Source organism: Barbus barbus (genome assembly GCF_936440315.1).
Source record: "Barbus barbus genome assembly, chromosome: 16".
NCBI classification, from domain to species: Eukaryota; Metazoa; Chordata; class Actinopteri; order Cypriniformes; family Cyprinidae; genus Barbus; species Barbus barbus.
This window is the reverse complement of record NC_136744.1, coordinates 6,703,334-6,724,846: the sequence shown is the minus strand read 5'-3', so window position 1 is coordinate 6,724,846 and position 21,513 is coordinate 6,703,334. Positions and strand designations below refer to the sequence as shown.

The 21,513-nt window shown below is 36.9% G+C and overlaps 1 protein-coding gene across 4 annotated transcripts in view; it reads left to right on the top strand.

Annotated features, from left to right (window-relative positions):
* The window catches only part of LOC306882827 (protein quaking-B-like), a gene marked incomplete at its 3' end in the record, with an annotated part of 100,243 nt that extends 79,543 nt beyond the window's left edge, over window positions 1-20,700 (top strand). The window contains exons 5-7 of one of the 4 annotated variants that reach the window (XM_079437756.1): window positions 11,542-11,629; window positions 12,100-12,396; window positions 17,205-20,700. In XM_079437756.1, coding sequence (XP_079293882.1) covers window positions 11,542-11,629; window positions 12,100-12,396; window positions 17,205-17,308 — 489 coding nt within the window. Of the gene's footprint in view, window positions 1-11,541; window positions 11,630-12,099; window positions 12,809-17,204 lie in introns of those variants that run through there. The other 3 variants (XM_079437757.1, XM_079437755.1, XM_079437754.1) reach the window with 3 other exon arrangements.
* Between the last annotated feature and the right edge of the window lie 813 nt (window positions 20,701-21,513).

The window sequence follows — 21,513 nt, the reverse complement described above, 5'->3', positions numbered from 1 at the left end:
TCCAGCCAGCTAAACTCTACATGACAGTGGTCCTCCAGGTCTGAGTTTGGGCACCCCTGTCTTAAGAGATCTCACCAATGCCTCAAACTGCTCAAGACACTGCTCAGATTCACCCATAGCCCAAATTATTTGTGTTATGCTGGCCACATTCATTTTATAGCTCCATATTGTGTCAACAGATGCCTCATTTTCAACAGATGTCTTTTTTATTCCTCCTAAGGAATAAGACTGGGGTATAAGCTGGAGACTTTTAACAATTGCTCTCAAACTCGTTGCTTTCTAGGAGAACCAAATACGATATTCAATAACGATTTTTCTTTCCTTCTCTGTTGTCACTTCATGTCCCTCATCAGTTGGTTCAGGTTGGTTCATTACTCTGGTAGAATGCCATCATTAGCCGGTGGTTCTGATTGGGCTTAACAATGCTCTTCATTCAGACGAGAAACTAGTCCTTCTCATGCCGATGTTTAGAATTCGCATGCAGCCTGAAGATGAATAATACAGGAACAAATGAATTTTTAAAGGGCAAAATTACTCAAATCTGTTTTTCAGACAGTCTGGGACAGACACGGATGCTCTGTGGGAGCTGCTCTGCTGGAGGATGAGAAAATTCTGTGTGATGTTGAGGACTACTTTCACTCGCTCTCTCTTTTTCTCGCACTTTTTTTAATTCCCCCGTCATGTTTTTGACTTTGTGACCAGCCTTTTTGTTGCAGTCCTCATTTTTTTGCATGTTGTGAGAGATCAAAGCTTCCTTTTATATGAACAGAGATAAGAGGGCTGTATTGTTATGGAGAGATGGCTAGTTGCAGGGTTACCGGTAAGAATGTGTGTTTTGGAGAAGGAAAGAAAGCGTGTGTGCTTCTGCTAAACAATCAAAGTTTCACAACGATAAAGTGAGTCTTGGTGAGCTCTCTCTCTCTCTCTTTCTGAGTCTCTGTGTGCCGTCTCCTCAGTTCAAAGCCAGTTTGATGTATGAGACTTCCTCCTCCTCCTAATTGCACCTCTTTAATTCCAATGAGGAGGATTCCTACGCTCTGACAGCTAATCACTGACACGGCCCGTTTTACTCGGCAGTTGGGTGTACTTGTCTGGAAACTTCATGTCTGTTTCAACCGTGTGTGTGTGTGTGTTTCGACACATGTGCATGCATTGTTTGCACTAGAATTTCAGAGTCTCTTGCTGTGCTAAACTGGCAGACAGAACAGCTGGCAGGACACCGTAACGTTTCAGGCATCTGTTCTTATGTACTCAGGTAATATCTGGCTTGCCATTAAGGCTACTTAAGTGGTTTGTTTTCTCTGATAAGTATGCAATAAAAAGATTCCAATATGATCTGAAATATTTCCCATCAGATTTTTCCAAGACCAAATTATCTGGGCTATGCCACTGATGTTAATGCAATATGAAATCGAAATTGACCCTATTTATTTATTTTATGGAAATTCCTGGTCTAGTACATGCCATTCCTAATTTAAAAATTTGTCTTCAGAATCTTTTATCAAAGAAACTTTCATTTTTCGGCTCATGTGACAAATCTCTCTTCATTTTCAACCCCTCCCCTCCAGCCATCTGTCTCCACTGTGGTATTTATGCATCCACTTTTCACAATCCAAATAATAATTTAAAAAATACCATGGTAAATGTCCAGAAAGTAAATAAATAAAATAAAATAATATAGTAGAAGTACATAGTAACATAATATCCATAGTACTTGTTTACTATGTAGTATATTCATGCATACCGTGGTAGGTTTAGTTCCACTGTACACTACCGTTCAAGGTTTGCAGTTAGAAAGATTTGACACTGTTTTTGAAAGAAGTCTACATTTATTTCATTAAAAAAATACTGTGTTAGTACTATTTTACCAAGTATAATGAGTAGCAAATAGCATTTCATATTGACTTTAAAGGGATAGTCACACAAAAATGATAATTCTGTTGTCATTTACTTACAATCAAGTTGTTCCAAACCTATGCGAGTGTCTTTCTTCTGTTGAACACAAAAGAAGGTATTTTGAAGAATGTTGGTAACCAAATAGTCGATGGTAGCCATCGACTTCCATAATATGTGAAAAACATTATATGAATGTGAGTGGCTACCGTCAACTGTTTTGGATGGCCATAAAGGGCCACAGTCCAGTAAATATCAGAAATGCTTAGCTTGATTAAATGTGCTCATATTTGTTTTTCCAAGCAAGACAGATTAATTAAAATGACAAATTATAAATAAAAGTTTTAAATATTAGGGCTTTTATTGCACTTGATTAAGAAGCGTATTACGTTACCTGTCATCTCGTACCTTTATTACACTTTCAAATCAAGCGAACAGGATTGAAGTGAATTAACATACTGTTTTGTCTTCATTTACTCTCCAACCAGACTGCATGTCTGTGTGTGAACTCTATCGTCTAATACTCCTAATGAATCCTGTCTGCTTAATGTGTTAGTGTTGTTTATGGGCCACAGCACAGATGAGGATTTTATTCGACAGTGCCTGCATTTGTATGCACACAGACGCAGACTCATACGCAGAGTTTTGGCACCAGGGACACTTGCACTACTTCCCTCTCTCAAAGCCAATTAACATGAAACCTCATGTGCAGGAAACTGTCTAAGACTGTAAGCTTCGCGTTCTCCCACAGGTTTGCAGCTGAATTCATGCATGTTCACATACCGTCTCTCCAAACGCACAAGTTTACATACACAAGTCTATCTCTCTCGCTCACTCCCTCTCGGGCCATTGTGACCCTGAGTATTTTCCCTCACATCCAGGAAAGGCTACTTCCCTGCCTCTTACCGAAATAACCTGCAGTCTAATTTTAACCTGCGGGTGTTCAGACAAAGAATAGAGCTCATGATCTTTGCACTCATTTATGTGCCTAAATTTACCCTGAAGTTTTAGTGGAGGCTGCAAATGTCAATTAGGCATAGCTGATGTAGTCACAGTCTGATTTGGCTCTAAAAAGACTACCATAGTATTACCATTGTTTTTTTGGACATGTACCAAGTTAGAACTGTATTTTTTTATTGAGAAAAAGAACTTGAACTCATGAAATGGTAACACATAGCATATTGATGTATAGCATATATACCATGGTGTGTATATAATACTTATGTAAATACTATCGTAAATGTCCCAAAAAAATATTATATTAAATTAAATTAAAATGACTAAATAATAAATTAAATTGTATTACATAGTTACATATTATCCATGTGACTTGTTTAGGTAGTCTTCTGAAAGTCTATGTACCACGGTGTTCTTGGAAGTACTTTGTAATACTATGTAAATACCATGGTAATTGTTTATTACACTACCGTTCAAAGGAATGCAGTCAGAAAGATTTGTCATGGTTTTTGAAAGAAGTTTCTTATACTCACTAAGGCTATATTTATTTGATAGAAAATACAGTAATATAGTAAACGTGCATATATACTTTATAAATATTATTTTAACTTAACCGTTTTGAATGGTAGTTTATCAGTTACCATGTGCCAAGTACCATGTTTTTGGATATATTACCATGGTAATGCATTGTGTTTACTGTAGTGATGGTATTACATGGTAATACTTTGGTACTTTAAAATATAGCATTAACATGTTTAAAATGCTGTGGTACAACCATCATGCCATGTCCAAAATCTGTGGTATTACAGTGTTCCTAGGAAGTACCATATATAGTTTTTAGACATGTTCCATGGTAATTCTGTGGGTTGCTTGGAGTCTAATATAAATACCATTGTATATTAATATAGTAACCATTCAATTCCTCCACAGTACTTTTTGTCCAAGGGAATGGACAGTCTCATGTGCTTCTGTTTGTGTCAGTATGTGATGTTCTTAATTAATTTTCTTCTCAATTAACAAATGCTCATCACACCAGCAAGCCAATTACAAGAGGTATGGCAAGCAAGCTCAACAAATACTGGATTAAGCTTTAATTATTCTCATAAAGCAGTTTTAATCTTCACAGTGACTGTATCTGTGAATGTGTGTAAGTGTGTGAAAGCAAGCAGGAAATAAGTGTGATTTCTCAATAAACGCAGCTCTGGTTGTCTTCATGTCTCTGTGGGGAGGATCTATCATGTGTGCAGCTGTGAAACAGTCAAACTTACAGGTGATTTTTAGTTTGTGCTGTACTGTAATACATGTAAACACACTCTGTTTTGTCAGTTTTTGTGAAGTTTATCTCTGGAAGGAGTCTTTGAGGAAGAGAGCCTGTAGTTGTAGTGTTGAGGGATGGGGTGAGATAAATCGGGTTCCGGTGCGGGACAGGAAGGCCTGTCGAGGGGATGAGGCATGGCTGAAAGCCAAACGTCCGTGTTTGTGTGTTGTAAGAGAGCAGCTGTGTGCGCCGTGAGTGGGAGGCGTTCTTGGAGCGCTAGTGTCCGGTTTCCACTTGCCCGGTCCTCCCGTCTTCCTTCAGACAATTATATCACTCCTCTGTCCTTCAGGCTTCCCGTTCAACCAATAATGGTCTGAACTGTGTTTGACAGGTTTGGTTTATGTCCTTGCCCTTGAGAAATGCTACTAATAAGATAAAGCATGTAACAGAATAAAGCACTTGAAAGTATCAAATTGGATCATATTTTGTGTTGTTAGAAAGAAAGCAATCACTTTAAGTGGTTTGAGAGAGAGCGGGAAGTTAGATGCGTGTCCACAGTGCAGATGACAGTAGCAACAAAAAACAGAAAATGACATCTAAAAGAAAAGAAAGTAAAAGGCCGAAGGACCTTCAGACAAGAGCTACTCTCAACTCAACTACAGAAAGAAACACATGTGGAGGAATAGGGCGAATTAAAAAAATGGAGGTAAAACCCATAGTCCAAAGCCATAGCTGAATATCTTGACAACATGTAAAGGTTTCATTTGTGAATTCAATGTACAAAGACTCTTTTTAGAAGGTAGGAAGCAATATAATTCAAAGGCATCATTGCATGCTTCATGGTGAGGTCAATCCCAGAATGCATTTTTTTTTATTAATTATATAATTCAACAAGGATGCATTAAATTAATCAAAAGTGACAGTAAAGACATTAATTGCAGCATACATATTTATAGGCTATATGTAAATCCTATTTCAAATATAGGCTGGTCTTTTGAACTTTCTATTCATCAAAGAATCCTGGAAAAAAAATATATATATCATGGTTTCCACAAGATATTAAGCATTTTCAACATTAATAACAATAAGAAATGTTTATTGAGCACCAAAACAGCATATTAAAATAATTATAATAATAATTAAATAAGTGATTTCCCGCCCTTTAAAATCATTTATTTACCATTAGTAGTATTTTCTTCCATTTGATCCTGTATAAAAGTGTTTATGTATTATATTATTTGAATTATTTGTTTATATGTGGTTATAAGTGCTTAATATAAATATGTGAATACAAGTGTTATTTCTTTTTTAGGGATGTAAAAGCACCTAATTATGGTTAGGGTATTAGGAAAGTTCAGCTTTGTATCACAGGAATAAATAAATGTTTTAAATATATTAGAATTGAATATGTTATTTTAACTTATAATGTTACGTTGCAATATTATGGTTATAATATTTTCTGTATTTTTAAATAAATACAGCCTTGGTGAGCATAAGAGACTTTTTTATATTCAGAAATATTCTATTCAATATGTGTGAGTTCTTTCTATGAGTTCTTTGTATTTGTATGCTTAGAGTATCACATTGTTGGCAACTTGGCATTAAATTAATATCAAATTCTATGGGAATGAATTGCTGGTTGAGTCTCCAGTGTGTGTCATTGCACTGGAGGTGCGCTGTTTGTTGTTTCCTATGTAGAGAACTTCAAATCAGTCACTTATAAAGATCCATTTCAGTTAGGATGCCTCTGCCAGCGGTTTGCACAGAGACAAAGCATCCTGCATTCATCCAATTTTAATGAGAGTTCAGGATTTCCAGTGAGATGAGCGACAACGACCGTTGGCGATGCAACAAAGTTAAACAAAGTTGAGTTCAACTTCATGCAAATGAACTGTCAAACAGTTAATATAATGATACAGTTGAGTAGCAACCAAGAGCACAGACACTCTGTGACCTCCAGTGGTTTAACGGCTGTCAGCGTGACCGGACCTTTAGGAGACAGCTACCTGTTGTCTGTAAAAGCAGGGCAGCTCACTAGGTTTGGAGCGCAGCTTGAGAGAGCGAGGGGAGGAGATGAAGGGGCAGACCTGACAGGTCTTGATGGAAAGTTGTAGGCTGGCAGGCATTGTGTTCTAAAGGTCATTGTGATCCCAGTCTGAATAGCAGAGTGATTCCTCTTTATGCAAGAAGGCTTTAAAAGCATATTACACTGCCTGGCCTGAGCACACTTATACAGTCAGTACATTTTGTTTAAAGAAATTAATATTTTGGTCACACTTCATTTTAAGGTCCAATTCTCACCATTAACAAACCATTAACTATGACTTTTGCCTCAATAAACTCCTAATTTGCTGCTTATTAATAGTTAGTAAAGTAGTTGTTAAGTTTGGGTATTGGGTTGGATTTGAGATATGGTCATGCTGAATATGTGCTGTATAAGTATAGTAAACAGCCAATATGTTAATAATAAGCGTGTCATTGCACACTGAGTCCGAAATTTTCGTCCAAAATTTTCACACGTTGAAAATTAAATACAATCTCATGTTGTGTGAATCATGTTTACACACTTCCTTCTAAACTTTGTCCATCGTAAAAAAAAATTTGGATCAGGTTCGATTTTCTGCATTTTCGCATGTGTAGCATGCATTTTGATAGGAAAGGATGAGGAATATGAAAAAACGGAAAAACGCACGGAAAAATTTCAGACTCAGTGTGCAATGGCCTTAAGACTGGAGTAATGATGCTGAAAATTCAGCCTTGCCAAAGAAGTAATTAATTACATTTTTCATTGAATAAAAACTAAAAACTATGGAAACCTGTTTCTGCCACAGAATTAAAAGAAAGAGAGTAAGAGAGAGAGTTAAAAAATTATCATTGTGAAATTTTTATATCAATAAATAATTAAATACATAACAATTTAGAGATAATTGTGACATTTTTCTCTCACAATTCTGACCATTTTTTCATCTGACCATGAGTTCATATCTCATAATTATGACTTTTCTGCTTAAAATTGTGAGTTTATATCTCAAAATTCTAAGTTTATAAGTTTATAGGTTCTGAGAATTGCAAGAAAAAAAACAGAACTGTGAGATAAAAAGTCATAGTTACCGTTTATTTAATTTTTTTTATTCCATGGTAAAAACTGGCTTCCTTTACAAGTTTTTTTTTACAAGTTATAATAATGTTTCACAATATCACTGTTTTGTTTTTTCTTATTTTTTCTGTATTATCAAATCAAAGGTTCTTTTAAAAACATATAAAAATATATCTGACCCCAAACTTTTGAACAGTAATATAGATGTAAAAGATTTTGATCAGATCACTCAAAGCGCATTTGTAAGTTTTCAAGCTCATATGACACACCACTGCATAAAATCACTGTGCAAAAACAAAGGTTTAAAGTTTAGCAGCCACTACAGGCGACGGGCCACTTGTAAAAATATGAATGGATGAAATCGCAACACTCAGTAGCAAAATCATTCAGAACCCAGTGGCCAAATGGTGAGAATTTGATTTAGCAGTTTGCCCTCCCAGGCCCTCTTTATATTACACTGAGATCAGGACCATCAGCGTTTGCTTGGAGCATCTGCACACAGATACCCGCGCATTAGCACGGCCGCTCTGGTGCAGAGAGAGCCCCTTTGTTCTGTCAGTGTGCAGCACGGTGCACGATGTGAGCAGGAAGGGCCCAGGGCAACGCTGTCATAGAAGGAGAGCGAGAGAGGAAGGCAGAGACGTGTGGATGAAAGAAGGACAGCGAGAGAGGAAGAGGCCAGGAAAACATAGAAACGATTGTGGCTTGCAGCAGAAAGAGAGAAAGAGTGTCAGATGTGCTGTAATACATTACCGGCAAGTGTGAAAAACCGAGTGATGTCATCAATATTGAACCCCACGAAGCCGGAAAACACTTTTTGATTTGTAGGTCAAAAACGGAAGGGCGGCCAAAGCATGACAGATTGAAAAATTCTGAATAAATGCAGCTCACTGTATATCTGCTGCTGAAGAGGACTAGCTTGTGTGGGTAATGATACGGACTGGTTTTTAAATTACTGTCTGAGAAGGTTAGCATCCCTACATATCCCAGCCTGAGTCTTCACAGAACGCTTTGATGAAAACACAGCACCTCTCACTGGCACATACCTGATGCTGCAAGCTTGGAACGGTCCTTGTGTTCCGAATGGAATTCTAGTGTTACTGTACATTATAATAATACACCTTGTACTGCCTACTGTTGTTTATTTAGAAGTCTTATTTGAAACAAGATAAAATATCAATGACAAATGTCTTAACTGTAATTATGTGTAAAAACGTCTCATATTTTGGTCATTCCAATCAAACGAGTCATCAAAACGATGTTGAAAAATCGCTGTCGATACTGCATATTGGATAATGTGGTTCATTCATCACATTATAAAAAAGAAGTTCAGGAAGTTGAGTGCATTGCATTGTGGGATGCAGTATTCCTTGCAGTGTGCTCTTGTTTCATTGCTGCATTTTTAGCCACTACCATTTAAAAGTATTACTTATATTCAGCAAGGATGCATTAAGCTGATCAAAATTGATAGTAGAGACATTTATAATGTTACAAAAGATTTCTATTTCAAATGAATGATGTACTTTCAAAGACACCTGAAAATATTAAGCAGCACTGATTTCAACATTGATAATAGTAAGAAATTGTGCAATAAATCATCATATCACAATGATTTCTGAAGCATCATGTGACACTGAAGACTGGAGTAATGATACTGAAAATTCAGCTTGCCATCACAGGAATAAATTACATTTTAAAATATATAGCCTACAAATAGAAAACAGTTCTTTTAAATTGTAATAATATTTCACAATATTTCTGTTTTATGGTGTTTTGTTTAAATAAATGCAACCTTCGTGAACATAAAGAGACGTGAAAAAAAATCTTACCAACCCCAAAATTTTGATATACAATATACATACTGCACACTGATGAAATAGTGCAAAGAGTATGGTAGTATGCTTGTCCAAAAATGTTCAAAAAAGCAGGCCTACTATTCCTATTTCATATACTACTTCCTCTATTTCTGCAGAATGCACTATGTATACCATGTGCAGTACACAGATTTAAGTTATGCATGACTGCAGTACTGTATTTGTCAAATGTGTGGTGTACAGCACACTTAATAAAATACCGAATCCCACATTGCAATTTGGTTGACTCAACCTTCCATTTCCAATGTGATGAAAGCTCCAGAAGTAAAACCAGACACTTTTTAAAGGATAGTTCACCCAAAAATGTCGTATTTCGGTCGTCATTTGCTTGCCCTCAAGTTGACCTACACCTGTATTTCAGTCTTCTGCTGAACACAAAAGACGATAGTTTGTCACAGTTTCTGGTCCCCATTGACTTCCATAGTATTTTTTTATAACTATAGAATGGGGACCAGCAACATCTTCAGTTATACCATTTTCTTCAACAGAGGAAAGAAACTCATTAAATCCATTTAACAATATATTTTCTCACATTATTTGATCTGTCTTACAATAGTTAGAACCAATAGCTTTTAACACAAAATTGACAAAAACCTTATTAAATTATTCAGCTGTCCTGCAGAATCAAACGCTCTTATTCGACGTTATACCTAGCCATTAAATACTCTCTTTTATCCATGAGACCAAGCTCACCCTCCTGGAGCTTTTAAAACAAGAGATATAGCCTCCTGCGATCCCATCAACTGTCACCGCTAATAAAGCATGTCTGCTCACCAGGACGAAGTATTGTAGATCAAAACAACAACACAGTAAGAAATAACATATATATTTCATAACTTCATAACATAACTTTCATAAGTTCTTCTATGTAGGCCATCTCCGAAAAGAGTTTTTCCCCCAAACTTTCTCACCTCGTTCTCAGGTTCTGATAAGTGAATGTGCAGCGCGGCTCTCTCAGAGGCCTGCTTCTCAAGGACAGAGCACATTAGGCTGATTAAATAAAGACAGAGAGTGATTTATAACAGCTCTGTCCTGCTCTATTCATCAGCGGGCTCTTGACTTAATAAAGTATTGATATTTAGATACACAGGGAGCGGCAGCGTTTCAGTGGTGACGGAAGGGTGCAGGGGACCGGCCCCTTAGAGGAGCAGCGCTGCAGGGCAGTAAATACATCTCTCTTTCTGTAACTCATCTCCACACGGGACAGAGACAGAGACTGAGGGAGTGAATGCTGGGCAGCTCTGATCTTTCTGAGCTCAGACATGATGTGAGGGACATGGCATGCATTGTCCCTTTCTTCTAGTGTTGTTCCATAGTTCAAGTGAGCAAGCGACAATTTATTGTTTATTTTAACTTGTTTTGTTTTGTTTTTTGTATTTTATTTTTTTATACTTTTTCAATTTGTAATTAGTTCAGTCTGAAACATAAACTGTGCATTGTTTGTGAATTCAAATGCTAGTTATGCAAGCTGGATTTCACGCATTTAGCCTATGCTTCAAAAAGTGTCTGAATGCAATTCGTAATCCAGCACAAGTATGTATTCTTAATGCTTATATCAGGCCTTAATGTAAGTCGTTGTCTTATGCGATTAGTTTTCTCTTTCAGTTGTCTTTTGCCATGGGCAGATCAGAAGTTTGGAGAAAATCTTGCTGAGCACAATTATTTAAATGATCAACATGTTCGTAGCTTGCTACCAGAATAAGAGCTGTTTTAATGGAAGGAAACTGTATCACTCCCTTGAGTACTGAGGTTTATTACCGCCACAGTAGAGCAAGAACACACATTAAGTATGTACAACAGAACATTTATCTTGCCATACTAGTATAGAGTATATTTCTGGCCTTAGTCCCCATGCAGTGCCGGAAATGAGATAAACTTTTGAGAGATTTGTTTTAGATTTGAACAGGAAAAAAAAAAGCTGCAGTGTGAATAATAAAATTAGCATGTTTTAGCATATATATTACGGAAATAATATATTTTTTAAAGAATGTAATTAAGTGTGAACAATGTAATTGCATAGTTATTGTAACTAAATGAAAATGGGTGATAGTTAAAATAGTAATGCAATTAGTAGGAATTTAGTGCTTTTTTGATCCATGTAAGTAAGACTTAACTACAAATTTTATGTTTAATTTCATAATTAATTTCAAAGCTGATGAAGGTCATAGGACCAAACAATTGTTAATAAAGAATTGCATATATGTGCAAGCATTGATAGTGTCACATCTGTTTTAATGGCACATACATTTGAAGGAAACTGTATCACTCCCTTGGGTACTGAAGTTTATTACCGCCACAGTAGAGAAAAAACACACATTAAGTATGTACAACAGACACTGTGCTTGTAATGCATTGGCCAAACTTTAAAAAAAAACACTAACTGCAGTGTGAATAGTAGCAGTAGCGTGTTTTGTTTGTTTGCATCTGTTTTTGACGTCTTATGCATTTCTTTACACCATCAGGCTGAAGGTGAGGACAGTCTGAAGAAGATGCAACTGATGGAACTGGCCATTCTTAATGGCACCTACAGAGACGCCAATATCAAATCACGTAAGCCACCACCTCCTCTCAAGCAAACAGAGACAGTATTGTTTGAGGCCTGCAGCTCTCAGTAATCCTCTCTCAAGTAACCCTGATAAATGCTCTGACAAGTGTATCAGTATTATGATACAGAATTAGCACATACATCCAAAGAGCAGCTAATGAGCTGAAAGAATAAAGAACATGCACTGCTATCTGTGAAAACAATGTTTCCTTAATTTACCAATTGTTTTGACATCCTCCTCTTCGCTTTGCTGCTTCAGTAAATAATACTGAAGCACTGCTGAACTGCAGGAGTGTGTTATTGAACGCACTGGCTCCTCCCCTGCCTTGTTTACTAATGAATAGCAAAATAGCATCGCTGTCATGCTCTGTGTTCAGTGTTTGCCTGTGCATGGTGCTAACGGTTTTTGTGTTTTTTTTCCCAACCCCACCTGTCTTCATCCACCCTTACCCTCGCATTTTTCCGCTCACCGCAGCTGCCCTTGCATTCTCTCTTGCAGCGAGTGCCCAGGCGCCACGGATCATCACCGGTCCAGCACCTGTCCTGCCGCCCACCTTGCGCACGCCTACGCAAGCAGGGCCCACCATCATGCCCCTCATCCGCCAGATCCAGACCGTCATGCCCAACGGCTCGCCCCACCCGGGAACCGCCACCCTAATGCAGCCCGGTCCAGAGTCAGGCCTGATTTACGCAACGCCCTATGAGTACCCCTACACACTGGCCCCCGCCACCTCCATTCTGGAGTATCCTATTGACTCCAGCGGGGTTTTAGGTAAGCATAGCTACACCTGTCTCACTACACAGACCCCCGAGGTCCCAGAACCTCCTTCAGCATGGGCTGTGGACTCTCATGCCTTACATGGCTGTACACTAGGGTCGGGCAGTATGACCAGTCATATCATGTTACATTTTATAAATGTATCTGCTTTACCTTATTTACATGTGCTATAAATAAATATGGGGTAAAAATACAAAACCTAAAACTGAAGTTACACTATTTGAAGCAAGTTTGATTGTTTATGGTTGCCGATCAAGATCTCAACCTTGTGAAACTCATGCATGTTCAGACTTTGGGGTCTGTACTATCCATTTGCTATCCATTGCTTTTACAATTTCAGTGTATTTAAAATGTTTTGTGCCAGACTTAAATATGAATAATCAGAGGCTGGAATCACAAAAATCTTAAAAAATTAAAAATGACTTAAAATAAAGTCTAAGAAGGTTGTAAGAATATATCTTAAGTGCCGTTCTTGAAAAATGCTTAAAAAATTCTAAAACATTTTTAAGAATATCTGATCCCACTTCATATTAAGTGGCATTAACTACTATATACTTACATTTAAATGAATCATTTGGGGCAATGCACTTATTGTGTACATACATGTTTTTACATTGTAATTATATATATTTTTAAATACCTCCATGTAATTACATCTGTAATGAATTTCAATAATTATATTAATAATTACACTGTTGACCCATCCCTTACACCTTAACCCATCCTTAAACCTACCCATACCACCAAACCTGTCCATAACCTTACCCGTATCCCACCTCAATAGCAGCAAAAGTGTTTTTGGTTACACTTCATTTTAATGTGTCCTTATTACAGTGTAATTATACATTTAAGTACTAAGTAATATTAATTAACTACATGTACTTACTATATGGTTAGGGTTAGGATTGGGGTTTGGTTTAGCGCTACTTGCATGTAATTATGCATAATTTATTGCATTATAATAGTAAGTGCATGTAACATTTGTAACATGTTGCATGTTTTGAAATGCTATATGAACAGAATAAGTACATTGTACTTAAATAAAATAATAAGTACATAGAAATTAAGGCCACGAAATATAAAGTGGGACCGAACATCCTGAGAAGACAGGCTGTGGTGTCATCTGATTGTAAGGTTATTCATACAGAAGACTCAATAATCAATTCAATGCAGATTACCATAATCATAATAAGTATGCATGCTGTTATTTTGTTATAGCTGGTTTGACTGCCATTCTGCACTTGGTTTTCTAAAGATTCACGATGGAGTGGTCAGTTGCATTCATTCGCGCTCCATCTTTCCTGCACTCTCATTAAATATCATACATTTGAGGGTTTCTAATTCCACAAGAATAGTTCACCAAAAACGAAAATTCGCTGAAAATGTACTCACCCTTAGGCCATCCAAGATGTTGATGAGTTTCCTTCTTCAGAACAGATTTGGAGAAATGTAGCATTACATCACTTGCTCAGCAATGGATCCTCTGCAGTGAATGGGTGCCGTCAGAATGAGAGTCCAAGCAGCTGACAAAAACATCACAATAATCCACAATCAATCCACACCACTCCAGTCCATCAATTAACTCATTTTGTGAAGTGAAAAGCTACATGAAACAAATCTATTATCAAGACGCTTTTAACTTCAAATTGTTGCTTCTGGTTACATTTGAGTCCTCTATCCACAATATTGTTTTCTCCACTGAAAAATAATCATGTCTGAATCAGGAGAGAAATATGCACAGATCAAGCACCGTTTACAAGTGGAAACAGTCCGAAACGGATCGTAGGGCACATTTTGATGTGAGAGGACAACAGGGGATGGGAATTTTTCAATGGAGGAAATAATATTACCGATTATTGGACTGGTATTTTGGCCAGAAGTTATAAAGTTAAAAGGCTATTATGATGGATTTGTTTCTCAAAAACATGCAACTTTTCACTTCACAAGTTGTTAATTGATATGCTGGAGTGGTGTGGAATACTTGTGGATTATTGTGATGTTTTTATCAGCTGTTTGGACCCTAACCCTATTCTGACGGCACCCATTCACTGCAGAGGATCCATTGGTGAACAAGTGATATAATGCTAAATTTATCCAAATCTGTCCTGATACAGAAACAAACTTGTCTACATCTTGGATAGCCTGAAGATGAGTAAATTTTAAGTAATTTTTTTTTATTTTTGGGTGAACTAAGGAATAGTTTTTAAAATTATTTTTAAGAACCTTCTTTTTATGAATTCTAAGGTATTTATAATTCAAATATTTTTATCTTTATTCTTTACTTAGAAAATAAGAAGAGATAGTTAAGACAAATTTTATTCCTAATAACATTTAGTGAATCCGGCCCCTGATCTTTTTGTTTGCGTACATGAAGTTTCATATAAAGAGAGAAAATATCAACAAGATGAATTACCTTTCATTTTCATAAAGTACACTATGATATATTGCTGTATCATTATAAAAAGTCTCATGCTGTAATATATGATTTGAGTCATACCGCCCACCCCTGCCCTATGCCATTCCTCTTAAATAGCCCCCAACACACAAATCCTGCCCTCCCACACCAACGAAAAGCCTCTGGTTTCCCCCATTAGGGCTACCAGCACCACCAACCTCTGCTGTCACAGAAGCAAGTAATAGGCAATAATATAAAAGAGCAAACAACAATGCATCAAGTATTTTCCAATTAATCCAGTTAGCGTCATAAAAAGTCCTCACTCATCACAAAAAAAGAAACAAAATCCTTTTAAGAAATGTTTGCATAAATGATTTGGCTTTTAAGTGCTCTACTGGCTTTATATGAATAATGAGAGTGCTCTCTCTCAAAAGCCCTGTCCTCTCCACTCCACACAAGCTGTATGGCTTCATTAAAGCACTTGAGAAAAGCCGATTATGAATATCATGTTACCAACAGCATTCTGCCAGTTTAACACTGGCTTCTCCCAAAGGCATGGTGTTAAGTTGAGCAGCAACAAATAGCCCATCCCAATGCCAAGAGCAGCGTATCCAATTAGACCAGATGAAGTAGGGTTTAGCTCCTGTCCATGTTTATTGAGCTCGCAGCACAGACCTTATAGGACTGTACCAGCCTTACACTGTCTGTGGGTGGATGTTTCTGGGGTGGAGGGAAGATCGCTACAGTACGTTCAAATATACAGCGGTTTGCAGCAACTAGAAGTCCGTTATTTACAGAGACAGTTGGTGATTTCCAGCGACATGATTGGCAGCAACTGGTGTGGGTGTGTCCAGCGATACAGCAACACTGATAAAAGTTCATCTTTATGCAAATGAGCGGTGATGTGAGACGCAAGATGGAGACATAAATGTTACCAGTTCCCTAGTGAAAAATAAATAAACTAAAATGCATTTGAAATACATGAATTTCACGCTAAGTATACTACAAATGCATTTACATATTTATGTGCCTAATAAAAAACCCTGCAATTGTACTTTTGGTATAAGACTGGTATACTTAAAGTCTCCTAAATTGGAACAATGAATTTTGTGCTTAATGCACTTTAATTGTGCGGTCCAACTAAAGAAATACTGAAGTATATTTGACTGTGCTAGAGCTGCAAACATACTTTAGGTACACTTTAAATATCTTGCATTTAAAGACTGATGTTATTCAAAGATCATACAATCCTCATCAGTACTGACATTAAAACACATTTCAGGCTTAATATTAAGAAATGTGCATTGTGCACAAGTAGTACTCCAAATAAATTTGGCTTGTAATTGTTATATCAGTAAGTCTCGAGTGATATGTCAGTACTTATATACTATACTTAATATGAAACAAAAGTCGACAAAAGTCATCAAAACTATTTACAGTAATAACATAAATGCCGGTATGGAAAACAAAAGAGTGACCAAAAAACTTAAACTAAATATATTTGATATTAACTTCATTAGATTTCTCCCAGGATGAACAGTACTGGACTGCATTTCCTTCACTATGCAGTTTAATTTATGTAGGAAAAATACATTTAAAAGTACAATTAAATAAAATAAAAAATTAAAATGTATATGTGTTTACAAAACTACTTTCAGGCATTTCAGCATAAGCCTTTACAAAAATAATCAAAATGTTTGTCGGAATATCAATTTAGTCAGTCGTCCAAACTTTGGTCTGATAGTGTGTAGAGACATTGGTGCATAAAAAACATCTAATGAAATGACAGAATTCAAAATAAGTTTGATTTATTCCCTCATAATCGTTCATCGTTTATCAACATTCACGAGATATTATGCACTGCTGAAATTTAAAAACCTTGCCAAATTATAATGACAACTTATTTTTACAGCCAGTAAATTGCATTTGTGATGAACTTTTTTTAAAAGCTATGGACACCCCACCAGAACATTAAGAACTTCCCAGTTTATAATATTACATTTTAACTACATCTAAAAAAAATGTGTGTGCCAGACTTAATAATGAATTGTGTATGTGTGCCAGACTTAATGAATAATCTGGGGCTGGATTCACAAAACTCTTCTTAGATTAGAAGTTCTACGAAAGTGACAGGCTTTGGTGTTGTCTGATTGTATGTCAATTCTTGCAGAAGACTCAAAGAAAAACCTGCTTTTGGTGCTGATTAGCATAATAATCATAATAACCGTGCACGTTATTTTTTTCTCATTTGGTTAATTAAGGCAGAACCAGTGGAGCAGAGCCACTGGCAGCCTCCAGTGATATAATAGTTGTGTGTGTGAACGTCCCGTAACAGATATGATGTTTTGGGGTGGGCGAGCTAAGAGGAAGTTTTCACCCTGTCTTCTCTCTTGTGTGACCTATACAGCATCCTCAAAGGCCGAAGAGCTGCCCCTCTACCTGGGCTTTCAGACCTGTCACATTCCCATCACAGTCCAGCGCGGAGAGCCAACCGGTCGGCCTCCCTTTTAAAGTGCCCCCTCTCTCCCCCGCCCCCTCTGACAAGCCCCTCCCTCACACCGCAAACACGTCCCCCCCTGCCCCGCCTCCCTCAAATCGGACTGGCTGGACTCCCCGGCCTCTTTCATTCTGTCGGTTTCTTTGAATCATGGTTTTTGTTTTTCTGTTTTTTTGGTTTTGTACTTTTGTTTTTATCTGTAATGTGATGTTTTAATTTTTTATGTGTACAATGATGAGGGAGACAAAGCACTGAGCCCCAAACTGCTGCACAAGCCTTTCTGGATGACCCCCATCCCTCAGTCTGAGCAGGCGCATCAGGGTGAGGGGCATCAGGAGGGGCAACATGAGGATGGTGAGGGGACAGTGGGGCTCAAATGGGGGCTACTTAAATTGGGATGGAAACTATTTGAGATGGGGCATCTGTTGAAAGCCAGGCTGTTCATCGAGCTGTTTTAGGACAGTTTAAGGCACTATGGTGGGGCATTTTGGCTTAAAATCTAACATGGCATACTCACAATATATAATCAAACAGTGAGGATATTGGCTTTTAATATTGTTTACAGAGTTATCAAAGCCTTTTAACAACATGTTCGGGTCATAGTCTACCCCAAGTTTGGCGTAAAGAAAATTAAGGTTGCATTTTAACATTATTATGTGACAACTGAACACATTTTCCCAATATATTCTTATCTCTGTAAGGCCTTTTTCAAACCGCATGCATAAATTGAATTGAAGCGTGAATGCAAAAATAGCCTTTGACAATAAAATAGTATAAAAAGTTACTACATTGGGTATTTCGTTTAATAACAGATTATAAACTATTACAAATTTTATCAGCATATACATCCAAATGGCAATTCATTTACATGGAACCCAAAGTGTTGATACGAAGTGCACAAACCATTTGAATTCAGTCATGTTTACTGAATGGAAAGTGTTTTGTGTCTGTCACTGATTTTTGGTTGATATATGATCCAGATAAACGCAACCCTTCAAAGGTTGGGGGTCAGTAAGATTTATTTGTTTTTATTTTTTTTATATAAATGTATATTTTTTCATCAAGGATGCATTAAACTGCAACAAAAGATTTCTGTTTCAAATAAATGCTGTTCTCTATTCATCAAAATAAATCCTGAAAAGCAGCACAACTGTTTTCAACATTAATAATTATAAAAACTGCTTCGTGAGCAGCAAATCAGCATATTAGTACAATTTCTGAAGGATCATGTGACACCAAAAACTGGAGTAATGATTCTTAAAATTCAGTATATCATCACAGGAATAATTGACAATATTACTGTTTTTATTATATTTGTGAAGCATATAGGCTACTTCTTTCAAAAACATTAAAAACTTTATGACCTCGATTTATTGAGATTCACCCGGTGCCATCGCCTCGCGAACTGTCCTAAAACGTGCTCCGTCTGACTGTGGTGTGTGTTGTTTCCCCCGAGGACCGTCAGTCCTGCCTCTAATTTCCCCTTCCCTTCCTTTATTCTTTAGGTGTGGCTTTCCCCACGAAAGGCTAAATGCGTTTCCCAGGATCCTCACTGAGCCCCTCATCCGATCTGAGTGTTAACATTCACACGCTTTCGTTTACAGCTGCCTTGTTGGTTTTGAGTGATGTTTGTTCAGAGCATGAATCTGGCCTAGCAGTCAGTCTCGTTCATTTACACTGGCTATTCCCAGAGCCCACAGCGGCTGTACTTGTAATGCCATACGTATGCCTCCATACTCCCACATATTTCCCCTGGACTGTGCGGCTGACTGCTACGCCTCGAAAATCGATTGTTCTGCTTTACTAATCACTTAATTCATTGCCGTACATTTCTATTCTCCTTTTTTTTGTATTCCAGCAGATGTGCCTAAATGTTGTTCTCTCTCAGAGAGTGACTTTATCAGTATTATATTTAAAGACACTGTCGCTCCAGCGCAAGATTACGTGACTAGTAAAGCTTCCCGTTGAGAGTGTGCACTCCTGTCTGTCATACTGTATCCAAGCTACGCAAAAACCCACAGATCCACTGAGGATAAATGAAACCATGTTGGAATTTTGTACAAAAACGTGTCGAGATATTTACATATGGGGGGAGGGGGGGAGTATTATTTGTGCCTTAACTTGTATAATTTAAATGATTTGCGTTTGTCAAACACATTCGGGATGATTTGGAGACTGTGAGGTTTGACTGATCTGTTTTCTGGTGATGTTATTGCAATCCAAGCAGGTGCAGTGACAACTAAAGTTCGAAGGCACGAAATGCGCGTCCATCCTTACCAAAGGGTAGTGACCGCAGACAGAGGTTAGTTTAGTTCATGTGCTTCTACTCATTACCAGTAGCAACTCACTGTTGGTCCTGATCTGTTGTGAAGCATGTGCATTTTGAGCATGTTAAAAGACATGCCATCCACAGCTTGAATTCAGTACACCGTTCTGTTTAATATGGTGTGTTTCTTTTAAACCCTTCAGTTCACACACACACACACACACACACGTGGTCTTTCCTGCGCAGGTGGAGTGGTTGACTTCATTCCATTATTTCGATGACCTTATGATCTCAGCATGATGTTGATGACAAATAATGGAGCTATTCATGTGAACATGGGCTTTATTCACCCCATTACGCTCAACATTTCTAGTTTTCTCTGGTTATGCAAACACTAAACGGGCTTTTTATATATTGACTCTTGAAACATTTGGGAGCCATTTGAATAGATCATGAATGTGTCTTTTCCAAATGAGCTAAAGTGACTGTTTATAATTACATGTAGTGTGGATATACAAATAAATATCGCAGCGATAGCAATAATGTGTGTTAAAATCCATATTCACTATCAATAGGTTACAGGCTTTTTCAAAACAGAAAAAGTCCGTTAGGAGATCCTTAAAGCTGAAGTGTGTCATTTTGTCAGTGTTAAAATATATGCAGGCATTAACATTAAGCCATTTGTAGGCTGATTCCCTTGAAACGATAGAGCCAAAAAACTTTGAGTCTTTCAAAACATTGACCGGTTTGTTTGAGCACAGCAAAATTGACTTGATCAATTACATAATATTAGTAACAGGACAGTATAAAAACAGACATTATTGTATGCAGTTCTGTTTGATGACACTAGAAATTAGACACTTTGGCTTTAAATGGAAATTTTGCCGTCTTTATCAATAAGTGTAATACGTAATTGAAATATTTTTGGATACAGCCTGATAAATTAGACCATTTTAATGTTTATTAATTCATTGGTTAAGGTGTATTTAAATATTAATGTAATAAGATGTTGTCTTCTGATGCAGATGTGATTGGCAGTTATCAAAATCTGAATAGTATGCAGTCTTGTATGAATAGTATTGATATTTGCTGTACCACCAACTGACCTAATTGAAGTGCATTTTGTGGTCAATTAGTTACAAAAAAAATTTTTTTGAAAAAAATGAATGGTCTGATGAATGGAAAAGTGTGAGACCATTAGTGAAAAGGCCATATTTATTTAATTAAAAGATACAACTTATTTATTCAGATTAAAAATCTGAGTATAAAATTGACTTGACAAATTAACACAAAAAGTTAAAAATATCAGTACCGCTCAAGTTCATTGATCAGATGAGCATCTTAAGCTTCAGTCTTTCATAACGTTTCTTCGTTTATCCAAAATTATATCTTGGTTTTTTAATTTGATTTGAATTTTGTCCCCACCACATGTTTAAAATGATCACAATAATCATAAATGATTACTTTAATGAGTACATTAAGATGGGTAATGATTTGACAAAGCATCCATGGTGCAATAATCACCTCATCACTATGAAACAATTACAAAATCAACTCTCAGTATTGCCAAAACCCTCTAATATTTCCCTGTTCACATGCATCTAATTGCATATAAATTCAGTTTGCGCAGGTTAGACATTTGTGTATGTGTGTGTGTATGTGGTTACTGTTACAGATGTTTGCTTAAGCTGGCAAAATGCCCACAGATATCAAGCAGATCAGATACTGAGATTGCTTCCTCTCTTTTAATGTTTTGTTTTTCATATCCTTTTTGTGCTATACATGTTTTTATATAACGGAACTACTGCTTTGAAGAAAATCTACTTTTGAGAACCCATTTGCACAGAGCTTCCAGATTTCCAATCTGTGCATTTGTACTGGACCACACAAATCACTTTTTTATTTCAGCTGTTTACTTATTTTATTATTATTATTATTATTATTTCCATCTGT